General features: G+C 40.4%; 1 protein-coding gene across 2 annotated transcripts in view; it reads right to left on the bottom strand.

Annotated features, from left to right (window-relative positions):
* Positions 1-6,019: 6,019 nt before the first annotated feature.
* Positions 6,020-13,213, bottom strand: part of CPQ (carboxypeptidase Q) — a 155,083-nt gene continuing 147,889 nt past the window's right edge. For both annotated transcript variants that reach the window (XM_084507514.1, XM_084507515.1), the window contains exon 8: positions 6,020-7,910. In XM_084507514.1, the coding sequence (XP_084363640.1) occupies positions 7,750-7,910 (161 nt within the window). In that variant the 3' untranslated portion in view covers positions 6,020-7,749. The remainder of the gene's footprint in view (positions 7,911-13,213) is intronic.

Below are 13,213 nucleotides of genomic sequence, written 5' to 3'. Positions count from 1 at the left end.
TGTTTAGACACAGTCCTGAAACGCAGAGATATGGAACATGAAAAGTATTCAACTTCAGTGATTTCACAGTGTGATGACAATGTTATATATTACAAATCCATTGCAAATCCAAGCTTAAAACACATACAAGTACTGCAGTTTGAACTATAATTCAGGCTATTTGAGAGTTTGGGAGGAAAAAAAAAAAAAAAAAAGAGTCTGTGACCCCAAGCTCTTCCTCAACTTCACCCATTTGGAGTGGAAAAAAAATAATAATAATAAAATAAAATAAAATAAAATAAAATAAAATAAAATAAAATAAAATAAAATAAAATAAAATAAAATAAAATAAAATAAAATAAAATAAATAAATATATATATATATTCACCCACACACAGCCACCAAGCATGAAAACTCTCCTCTCATTTCAGTGCCATGGATGCAACAGACCTCTGCACCCAGGGGCTGAGCAGAGTCTCCGTGGTGATCCCATATTAGCTGTGTGGAAGGAGTTTGGGGCCAACCAATCTTCAGTTCTCTTTTCTCTACACGAGACCTGGGGTGGTCGCCCTTACCATGGGACTATGAGGCAACCACCCTAGCTGAGCTACCAACAGGTAGCTCAGGTGGTTTATTATTTATAAACAAGGACCCGGTGTCGGGCACAGCTGTGTCACTCTTTTCTTGCAAAACATTCCCAATGGATGCCTCTGGTCCTCAGCTCATAAATTCAAGCTTCCACAGGAACATAGCACACGCAGTGTGTTATCAAACATGTAGGGGACGGAGTAATCTGGAACCACCCAGCCTCCTGTGGAGCAGTCTCTGCTGATACCAACATGCACTGCTGCGAGTTTGATCAGCAGACAAGTAGATGCTCTATATTTGCTCTAATTTGTACTTTGAGTTCAAGTGAATGCTCAATGTGACACATTTGAAAGAAGATTTTAATCAAAAGCCTAGACTTCCTTCTATCAAGTCCGGTCCCTTCTATCAACTTGCCAAATGAATCCTCTCTTTATAATTAGAAATTTATTTCTGTTAATAAACAGTCTCATCTTTACAACGTTGATAGGTTGCTGTTTAATGCATATGGTGCTTACACAGAGTTCACTGAAATATTTTATCTTGTATCTATGGAAACACTACTCTTTATGAGATGAACAAAGACAGGTCTCAGCAACTTCACATGCCAAAAACTAGGGTCAGCTTTTTAACAATCTAAAGGTATTTGTACATAAAAATGCATTTTCATCATTTTATGAAAAACTAACAAGACAAAAATTTAAGGTAATTAATTCTACTGCTCATACTTATCCTTCCAATAAGCTTCCCTTACAGCCAAAAGGACCCCTGCATGGAGGGAGAGCAATATTAAAGCCAGGCTCCGTTCCCAGCAGAGCTATATCCTGTTTACCATGCCAAAAAGGGCACACAGGAATTCACAACTAGTGTGCATTTGCTTCTCAACATTTCATGGTCAAGGTTCAGGCTACATTATAAAGACTTAAAATAAATACAATGCAGAGCTCAGCTTTGAGAATCACTGCTGAAGAGAAGCATGCACTTCCCTGTAGATATTTATAGCTGTCTCTGCTTCTACGAGGAGCAATTTGGAGGGGTAGAGCAGTCAACATTTTATTTCCATTCAGAAACTATGCAGTGATTTATGCTTGTTAAACTCTGCATGGTTAAATGTCCCATGACTCGCTTTCTAGTAATTCCTTTTATTAAACTCAACTTACTGATGAGCCAAATCTTGATAATCGGCACGGCAATAACAGCATGGCAATTTTATTTAAAAATGTAGATATTTTGTTATCTGCTTTTGAGCAATCATTAGCCTCTCTACATTGTATATGATACTAAAAGCCTTGATACTTTTCTGTCCTAATGATAGAAATTTAAAGCAAAATCAAACATGACAACTTGAAGTATAAAAGAACTGGGAAAGTTGCTTTTAAGTACAGGCAGTAAGATACAAATTCTCTGCAGCTGTATCACTGACATAATATACCCAGAAAAGGCAGGGGTAGAGATGATTTAGGGTAAGTAACATATTGAATAATCATATTCACAAAACTGAAGTAAAAAAAATCCAGAAATTATAACACAAGTCACAAAGAACCACAGTGAAATCACATTTTCAAAGACTCCTAAATGTATAGTCCATTCACAAGACTTTTTGTATTTATCAAGATGCATGCGAGTACTTTTATCTCAGCTCCAACTAAGACTAAAGAATGTAGTTGCCACTCTCTTAACCCAGATTTTTATTTTATTGTATTTTTTGGCAAATTCTGCAGGTAAGATATATGCTTTGATAAAAAGCAGAAATAAAGATGTAACCTTCAGGATAAGAAAGCTTTCCTGTATTATGCCTAGAGAGGGAGAGCGGTGTTGTTATGTTTGAATAGCTTTTAAGGTTCATATAAATGGTGTAGACCTCCTTATCTTCCTTCCAGAAGTTAGTAACTTTGTCAGATGATGGAAAACATAAAAATGACTTTCTCATCTCTCTCTCTTGAATGTGTGTGCTGACTCAAAAACACCATTTTTGCACAAAATCTTACACCTCGGCTTCAAAATGATCTCAGTATAGAAAGAGAGCGACATCTCATTTACAGGCAGTACGGTTTGGGTAATGTAGGAACTTCTGTACCCTAAACTTAGCTTTAGGACTGACTGGCTGTGTGGTTTTGGGATAAAAAAAAAATAAAAAAGGCTTGCTCTCTTTTCCCATTAAAAAAGGCTCCCCACAATAATACTGAAAAATCACCAGTAGTCTGAGGTGGCTTTGGGAAAGAGACTTGGTCTGCGTGTGACAGTGCACAGCTGTGAAATAAAATACACAAATAGCAGTGTGTGTGTAATGGACACATACACAATTGTCCCATGTCCCTCCTGGATGCAAAGTGGCATTGCTTTAAAACAGATACACGTAATGACCACTTCCTTTTTTGAAATAGCATTACCGTTAGTGTTTCTTATTGTTTGTCATGACAAATAGCAGATGCAAATAGCAATGCAAATGCAAATAATGCAAGTAATGTATATGCAAATAGTAACTCCTAAAACACACACATTTTGCAGATGAATTCTCCTGTGGCTAAATATCCCTAATGTCTTATTCTCGTCTTCCAATGGGACCTCAACTCTGTTATGAACTTGCATTTTACATGCATAGTGAATTTTGATAGTGGGTTGTTAATTCAGGCTACCCCAAGCATGGCATGAGAAAATAGGACAAATGTGATGTTTGCCACCATTTAGCAGTGAATCTGAGGCAAGTTCAGGTAGTGCTTCTCAGCTCACCCAGCACAGCAGAGTAAAAACCAGTACTTGAAGCCATCGTCCCTGTCTCTGTGTTATCTTGCTCAGATTTTTGTGGTCTCTCCTCTGGAGCTTCCCTCTTCATTTTCCATACAAAGTTCTGCCTGCTAGTACCATAGCCAGTGATAAGGGCAAGTGGTGGCCCTGATGGAGCTCTCACCCATGTGCTCTTCAGGGTCAGCTCAATCATACCTTGCAGTTCCTGAGCCCCAAGGAATAAAAGATGCAGATTTTCTCAGTCAGGCAGTCATTCCTAGTGTCCATATCACTGTACAGACACTGAGAAAGACAGAGTGAAAGACCAAAAAGCCTTGAAAAAGAAAACCGTAATATAAATAAAGGAGGCTGGTCTGTCCTGAAGTGAAATCTAATTGCAAGCCAAAAAACGAGCTGGATATTGAGTTGTCATGGAGGTCCCTGCTCCAAGGGCAAAGCAGATTAATAAGAAAGGAGGTGCCTAAAGGCCTCCATCAGGTGCTAGCACAATATATTTAGGAAACAACTGTGATTACGTATCACAGCTCTGTAGCTGGCCAAACCTTCATGCAAAGGGGCTGGAGCTTCCATAAGTAACTGCACAAAATATTACTCCTTTCTATCATATATGATCCGGCTCGCATATCATTTAGGCGAAAAGAGAAGAAACAAATTCAAGAAGCTTCTCTTCCAGAAAGTCTTGCATTTTCCCTTTCAAGGGGGAGCTGCAATGCATGCATCGTTAATTTCTATGCAGAAAACATTGTTCACTTCAACCAGCAATTAGTGGTAACATTTCTATCCTGTGCAGTGATGAGATTTTTATGCTAATCATTACACAGCAGTAAATTAATCATTTGGGCACATTTAGATGGTATGTATATTTCATGAGACAGATATAGATATCAAGATCAGCTTGATATTTACTCATGGTAAATGGAAGTGTCTCAAATTGTCATGGGGGAAGCATACTAACTAAATATGCAGCCAGAGATGTTCGCAGTGTAACAGCAGAAGAAGCACAGCTTCATCTCTTGGCCCAAAGAAATAACTCCCTTCCTTTGGTTTTAATTATTTTAAGGGAGGTAAAACTCTTGTGGGATCATATAAAACTGAATCATTCAAAGAGTGGCAGTGAAACTCCAATAATGTCTTGACACACGAAGGACAAAAGCAGCAACTTTGTTCCTGATCCTGTAATTTTTCTTTTATTACTGGCAAAATTACCTACGTTACATTATGCAGTATTGAAAAGAGACTTTTCATCAGCATTTGTGCTATAGTCTGGTCGGGTAAATGAATTATGTATCTGACTCGTCCCTCTGTAACTATGTCTGAAAGCTTTGAGTTGTAGCAGAAAGGAAGCCTACCCAGGGGCCTCCCTTCTTCTCACCAGATGCAAGAGATTTGTAATACCTTCAGGAAAATGTTTATTTGAAATTTAAATTTTTTGACACATATTTAAATACTACTGCTCTTTTTCTTTTCTTTTTTTTTTTTTTTTTTCAGCTCTAAGCTCTCAGACCTTTGCAGGCAAAAAGCAATCTAGTCCAAAGCTGACAGCATTTTATTTTGTCAGAGGGAAACATACACATGGTCTCTTTATCTTAGAACGACGTCAAAATACTTACGAGTAGCACAAATTTATGACAGGTGACCCTGACAATGATATATACGTAATATTCTCAACTACTATTTTCTCAGCAGAAGTAAGACAACCAGGTTACTCAAAGATGAGAGGTGGTGACCAAGTGGAAGGGAAAGTTACGTTGGTATACCTATATCACTTAAGAAGTGCTTTGTATTGAAAATTGATCAACTTCTATATGTTTAATTGCCATCAGTTGGTACAGCAGAATTGCTTCACAGAGCAGGGATAATGATGAGCTATTGCACAGCAGGTACAAAAGCCCACTGGGAAAGGAAAGAAATTTATTAACATCTCTCCGTTTATGGAAATTTTTGAACAGGCAAGGTTATCAGGAGAGCACTGTGAACAGCCAAAATTTAAGATCTGAGAACTATTGTAGATCAGACCAAATAGAAGAGGTGAATCAAAAAGACTGTGTCTTATTTTAATCCAAAACAGGCTTTATAAGAAAAAAAATCTTTGTGAAAAATCAAATTCAGAAATAAAAGAGTTTTAATTTCAGTTAACATAAAAATAAGATTGTGATCTTGATTCTTGATAAATATATATTTTTTCAAAATCTGCTCTGCAAGTATTCACTCCTGAACTATGTATCTGAAGTCATTGTGAAGGTTAAATTTTCTTCAGGGGCACTATGGTCTTAATTTTTATGGCCTATCTTATTCAACCTATGAGCCAACAAGCACGTCTTGGGATGTATTTTGGAGTCAATGTGCATACAGCATCATTGTTCTTCGCTCCAGCGAGCATTCTTGGCTCCAAAGATGCTCTACCTGACTTAAGGTAATTAAGGATTTCATTCACCAATGGAGAAAAACACAAATAAACCCTGTTTTCAAGTGAGCACAGGTGAGGACTTGTACCAATAAATGTAACCTCACTGAAAATCCTTCTGAACCTCTGATGTAGAGAGCAGCATACCTTGAGGAAAAAGGATGTGGAAGAAAGTTGATGTATTCTATGAAGGTCAAAAGGCTGGATTCAGAGATAGTTGAGGGTATGTCAGCAGTGAGCACCACTAGCTTTGCTCTTGCCAAACAAGCAAGGAAAAATGAACACACACACACACACACACGACATGCCTTGAAAGCATAGGAAATTTTTGCCAACTTTATTTCAATACTGTTTCTTCAAAAGGAAATAGCAGAGTATCTCAGGCAGCTTTTATGTTCCTGAAATGATTTGGAGGGAAAATTGAAATGTTTAATAAACTTGATGTAAAACCACTATTAGGGGGTTTATCATTGTAAACAGGTATCACAGTTATTAATTCCATAAAAATGAATGGCTCATCACTAAGCTATTGCTCAACTACAGAACTGATCAACAGCACACGAGATTGCCTGCCATTTGGTTTAATACTCTGTGTTGTTTGTTACATCCGTTGTTTTGCGTTGATTATATTGCAGCAGTTAGTCACATCAGCAAGTCTGCTTGTTGTAAAATTTAAAACCACAAACAAGCACCATGTTGCAAAGAAATGAGAAGAAATCATATGCTCTAAAATGTTCCCCAACACCAGTTGTTATCTGCTTTACGGAAACTTCCGAAACTCTGAATATACATCATCTTGCAGCAGGAAGGCAAAACAAACAAAAAAAAGCAAAAACAAAGCAAAACCAAACCAAGCAAACTAACAAAGAAAACAACAACAAACCAAACCAAACCACAGGGTAGTACATAATAATCAAATTCCCAAGTTCACTCCTCCTTAAAAGTGCCCATGCTCCAGCATCCTCTTGCCTAAATTCCAGCAGGAGAGACCCAGCAAAGTGAGAGGGGCAGCTCTGTGAATGGCTTCAGCACCATGAACCAATATCTGCTCTTACACTTCATTTGGACATCAGCTGGCAAGTAGTGAAGGTCACAAATCACAGCTGTGATAGCCGTCTCTGAAACATCATGGCATTTCAGAGAAAAACCGCCACACGCAATTCTCTGCATGTCACGACTGTGAGTTTTCCATCAGAAAGAAAAGGACAGGCACAGATTTCCATGGGGAGGTGACCAAAGAAACACAGGAGCTGCTGCTGTCTGGAGAGCTGGAAATCCCATTATTGACTTTCTATCCTCTAGGTCCTGGTTTATCTGAGTCTTGCATGAAGCAACCTTCATTAAGATTCAGCAGTAGGGGCTGATGGAGCTATCTAAAGCCATACCATTTTACCATGGTATGGTAAACTAACTGAACATTTTACTATATATTACCATTAGAACAGCCAAGGTGGCATCCCTGCGCATGGCAGGACAGGGTTGGAACTAGATGATCTTCAAGATCCCTTCCAACCCAAGACATTTAATGGTTCTATGATTAATATGTCCTAGAGCCTGAAAACTACAGTATTACCTTAAAAACGTAAGAAGAAAAGACTGTTTTGTTAATAGGATACCATATGAACGCATAGATTGAAAGGCAGAAAACTAACTCATAACATAAACACGTTCACTAACTCAATACAATAATTATTCTGATGCAATGAATTTATTTTCTTATATTTTTTTCCTGCTGCACCAGATCAGTTTGTATATAAATGAGTATTTTACTATGACAGAGAGCTATCATACCTTCATTGGAAATTTAAAAAGTACTTAAAAAAAGGAAATTTGAACTGAAAATCACAAATGGAAAACATTAAAATAGCAAAAAGAATCAGGAATGTGTAAAGGAGTATGTAACTTTGAGGAAAGCATATATAATAATGTGCAAAATCAGGGTGAAAAAAAGGAATTTCCTACAGCTGTAGACCACATGCATTAGTGGATTCACAATCTTTACCGAAGAACAGAAATCTTCTTTTTTGCTGTTTTATTACCTTGGCAACATCTCTTCCATGTCAGCAATTACATAGGAGACAACAGTCCAAACAGCAGCACAGAGATTCATCTGGTTTGGATCCTGAACTGTCATCGTGTCCCCTTGAGAATGATGAAACCAGAAGTATTTACTGAGGTCATCACGCAAGCTGGCACCTACGGAGAAAAATGGGCAATATTCCATTATAGGAATACAAATATTTAAAGAGGAATATAAACTTGAATCCATTCCTGCACTGTTTATTATTGAATCCACATGCAACTGTATAAAGTTCCATATAATAACTGTGCGGAGCCGTGGCATGTGCCATTTGTAGGTTTTAGGTTAATTGACTTGACGGAGCACGAGGCAGCAAAAATTCACACCGGGGAAAAGCTGCACTTCCCCGAGAGGCTCGTTTCCTCAGTAACAGTACACATCCATTTTCCTCTACGATTACCAGAGCCCAACCAGCAAAATCCAAGCAATAACCCCCACGTGGCGGCACTTCCTTCTGTTCTTAATCCTGCAGAAACCAAGTCTTTGGTTGTGAGAAGTAATACCAATATTTATGCCTGCTCAGATGGCTAGCGACTGCTTCGTTATGTATCCTTGCTGAGGAAAGCTTTTGGAATTTGCTTCTACTTTTGAGCCTCAGTTCGTGACAATGCTGTGCTGTTTCAGCACAGCTTTCCAGATAGCCCGAGGTAAGCCGGGTCCACCTTGCAGCAGCTGCCAGGAGCCCTTGTCAAACGGGGGCTCAGCGAGTTGGGTGAAGGCACAGTTCTGCCTCGTCAGGAACAGCTGCCTCCCCCTGGGCCCACGGGCACAGAAAGAACCGAGCTGCCTCAAGCTGTGTGGGCTCAGGCAGCACAAATACAGCCTCGGAGTAGACCGAACGCAAGAGGAGCAGAAGCTGCTGCCCCACCAGAGGCTGCAGCAGAGATGCCGGTGTGGTATTTGTGCTTTTCCTTCTGGCCATTCTCCTGGTCCAACCTATGCCCCTCCTTGACTCCTTTTCTCATTCCAATTCCTTTGAGTTCATTATCTCTGCCTCTTCTTTGTGGTTTTATCACAGGATCCCAGGGTGGCTGAGGCCAGTAGGGCCCTCTGGAGTCACCCGGTGCCACCCGTGCCCAAGCAGGGACACCCAGAGCAGGGTGCCCAGCACCACGTCCAGGCGGCTGCTGAAGGGCTCCAAGGAGGAGACCCCACAGCCTCTGGGCAGCCTGTGCCAGGGCTCCGTCACCCGCACAGCACAGAAGGGCTCCTGGTGCTCACGGGGAGCCTCCTGGTGGCCAGGTTGTGCCCAGGGCCTCCTGTCCTGGATGTACAGACAGTGATGAGATCCCCTGGGCCTCCTCTTCTCCAGGCTGAGCAGTCCCAGCTCTCAACCCCTCCTCAGAGAGCTGCTCCAGGCCCTCCATCACCTTCACGGACCTTTAGTGAACTCTCTGCAGTATGTCCATGTCTCACATAACGAAGAGCCCATTACTGGACACAGCTTCCATCTTTCCATTTTATCAGCTTTCATCTGTTTTTCTCTCAACAACCCTCCCATCCTAACAAAACTCCACCCAAAATTTTGAAGACGTGCTATTTGCCAGCAGCACTCTGATTCAATGCTTCTAACTTCTCTGTGTTGATTCTTTAACTCTGCAAGTTGATCAGGGCTAGAAGGTCCACAGCTCTCTGTGTGGGAAGCACCTAGCACAAAAGACCACCACTCCTTGATAAGTCATGGAACTGAGAAAACAAATTGTGATACAAGCCCGAGAGTAAGGGTATAGGCCCCAGGCAGAAATACAGACTGAGATTACTCCCACTGTGTCAAGTAATACAGAAAAAAAACAGGATTGTTTGATTATAAAGATGAAATAAATAAATCATTCAAATAAATAAATATTCATATATTTATTTACAAGCAGTAGAAAATCAGCATCAGATGATGAGGGCTTTGATAAATTCACGTGTGTTCGTAAGACTCACTGTTATGATCCTTATTGGTCTCACTGAGATGCCTGAAGCCTTTGAAGAGAATGAAACCAACATTTCTCACAGCATAACTGTACATTCCTACAACACATATGTTTTGATTGCTCACATAGTCATTCTGGACACAGTCCAGCTCTCACTACGCAATTACTGCCATGATGGGAACTGACCTGGACTGCTTCTTTCATTGCTATTTTAGGGGGGAAGAAAAGAAAGGTAACACATTTTGTAGTTCCATCCCATATGGAATGAAGATCCCTTCATAAGAGAGAAAGACCAAATGCTGCAGCATATGGTTATACAGTTTGTGATTTCATTTTAAGAGTCTCTTCTTGCTCTTAAGAGACTTGTTTGCCACTGACTTGAACCAATGCAATCCCACTGAAGTCACTGGGTTGGTTACAGGTGCTGAATTATGTTCCAATAATTTTAGCATTGAATTTATGTCAACTCATACTCACTTTTAAAATTTTATTCTGAATTCTTTTAAACATATACAGCCATAAAGTAACTGAACTATGATAAATTCTTTAACTGATGGAATCCTGCCCTACAGATGCATTATGAGTTAAGTCACTGAGGAAAATCCATTATAGTTTTTGAACATTTTTATAAGACTTAGAGTAAAAATGTGTTGTCTGGAATTTGTAGTAGACATTCCACTAATCATAGTAATTATGAACTTAGAAAGTAGTGTTTTTTCTCTGTGAATGGTACAAGGATAAATACCCTTCCCTTTGTAATGTTTAACTCCCCAAAATGATGAAATAGATTTGTTTCTCTAAATTGATTTAATAATCAGAAAATGATCTAACTTTGACATAAGCAATTACTAAGAACTCTGGCAGAAGGATTTGTCAGGGAGTGTGTGAGAAGAGAAAATACGGAAGGGTTCCTAAACTGGCCACACTGTCTCTTTAATGTCTTAGGCTATCATTTAAGTCACTGACCTGTAAACATCTTATGAGACTAAGGAAAAGACCCCACAAAAGTAGTTTTATACTATGCAATTAGAAACAAAAGTGAAAATCTATATTCTTAGCATTGAATACAAGAGAAGCTTACAGGCAAGCACCCCACAAAAGCCTCTAGACATGAAACACCCTCAGGCACAGATATAACTGCAAGCAATTTTCATGTCTCCTACTCCAAACTTGAGGCTCCCCTGTACTAATGTGAGTTGCCAGCAGATATTTATGGCTTCCAGAGGTCGCCAGGGTGTGGGAAGACGCTGAATATTGTCCCTTTTCCAGCAAATGCATCCACGACTGAGATGAACCTGTGCAGATGACTGTGAGGAGGGAAGTTCTGAGATACTCTGCAGACTGCAGTCACGTCGAATTACCTAAATAAAGTCAGCAGGATCCTACAGCCCTTTTTCTAAAACACTAACAGAAGAAAAAAATCTTTGCATATAAACAGTCACCCTACAGAATTTAGGAGAAAGGGAGAGAAGAATTCTGCATAATGTTTCAGACAGTAAGATTTCAACATAGATCGGCTGGCTGACCACACTGGATCCTACACAGCCACTCAACAAAGTCTACCTGGAAGCCAAATTTGCCACCTCCAGAAGTTTTAAGCATAGTGAGAAATCAGAAAAAAATAATCTAGATATAAAGTTCAAAACTCCATTCTCCAACTCTTGTTTTTTCACCTAAATGATTTAAGTTTTTGTTGTTGCTGTTACTGTTTAGATGGTGACATTTCCCTCAGGAACAACAGATAGTAACAAATGGAGGTTTATTTTTGCAAACTGCATAAGCTAGCAGTCAAGTAAAACAGATGAGTAGCCATGCCTCATAAATCTGCCAATAAATTATTCACCCATCTCCATGCTAGCCACCTACAAAGTGAATAGCACACAGCCTTACAAGAGCGCTGAAAGGTCTAATTAAGTACTTAAAAATCCTCAGAAGGGAGGCGTTATGTAGGTATGCATCACGTATTTAATTCTGATTTCCAGGTGGAAACAATACTCAAACAGAAAAAACAAGCGATGGGCTTGGTGCTCCACTATCCCATTTTACGGTCTTTTGCTACTTTCCTTGTGTTCCAGATTGCAGAGCAAGAACACCCATAAAGAAAAAGGGGATGTTTGCCAAACAACCCCCTTTAATCGGCCTTTTGCAGTCTGTTCACATTTACAGTGATGCAAATCACATGAGGAACGCTGCTGGCCAATAAAGAATTTACTGAGAAATTACTTCTAGCTGGATGTAGTAAATGTAATGGCATGAAAAGAGAGAATGTTAAAAGCAGCTGCCAAATATGCTGTACTTATTGTTCGACTGCATCAGAAATACTGGAAATCAAAAAGCCTGCTCTTTGGTAGGACCACGCGTGTGCTTAGGGAACTACAGCACACTCGACCCGCTTCTCCTCGAAGCCTCGCTTCTCTGCCATTTCTGGGAAGTGCTCGCAAAAGTTGGTCGGATGCAAATAACCAGCTAATGCCTCCAACTTCTCAGCTTGGGTTTCTTTGTTGTGAGGGCTGTGTTTTTTTTTTTTTGTTTCGCTGCTCTCAGCTCCTGAGATCACCTCCTTATACCTGGCCTATTAGTGAGCGCGAGCAAGCTGCTGCTGAACCCGATTCCATGCTCGGTTGCAGAGCAGAGTCCCTTGTGCAGCACTTGCCCAACTTACTCCACAAAGGTAATATTTTTAAAAACATGTGCAACCAGTGCATGCTCTCTTGTGACCAAATGCTGAAAACCCAAATTGTGCTGGAGGGTTTGGAGTGATACAGGTGTCATCCGAGCTGGCAAAATCATTAATCACAGGGGTCCCCTGAGCACAGCAGGCAGGTGTCCTGCAATCCAACCCCACTTCTAGGAAACACACTGATCCTAATTGTTGCAGGCCTGCTACACACAGTTCAGCCAGCCCCTCAGACATAAATCTGGCTTAGCTTCCCCAGGTGCTGCACCTTCCTTTAAGACTAGCCATCTCCCACGCTTTGCCACCATGCACAAGCCTTTCTTCATGAATCAAAATCACTGTCATGCAGTAGTGAGAAAAATAAGGCAACAGTGTAAAACTGCACCAAAGCAGTCATTTTCCTTTTATTAATGTGAATTACAGTCACTGTTACCAGAAGCAACAACCAAATATAACAACTGTTGTCTGCAGTCCTGCTGCTGCTACCATTGCAAACCCCACTGCCCTCTCCGTTTGCTCTGTTTGTGGCTTGCCTAAGGTAGTGTCATGAATATGCCATCAGGATCTTGCTCTCTGCTCCCAGATGGTGGTTACCTCATGGAGAAGGAGTAATATCCGCCTCCTTCTGTGCTGCTGCACCAGGGGCATCATCTCTAGCAACCGCATCTCTCCATCTCCTTGCTCCTTGCTCATCTCTCCATCTCTCCAGCTCCTTGCTGGAGAGAGTCAGAGGAAAGGCCACTGAGATCATTAAGGGCCTGGAGCAGCTCTCCTGGGAGGAGAGGCTGAGAGCAGGGACTGTTCAGGAGATTTCCTCAGTGGG

This window comes from Aythya ferina, assembly GCF_964211825.1.
Source record: "Aythya ferina genome assembly, chromosome: 2".
NCBI lineage: Eukaryota > Metazoa > Chordata > Aves > Anseriformes > Anatidae > Aythya > Aythya ferina.
Note: the sequence above shows the minus strand (reverse complement) of the source record. Positions and strands in the feature narration are given on the sequence as shown.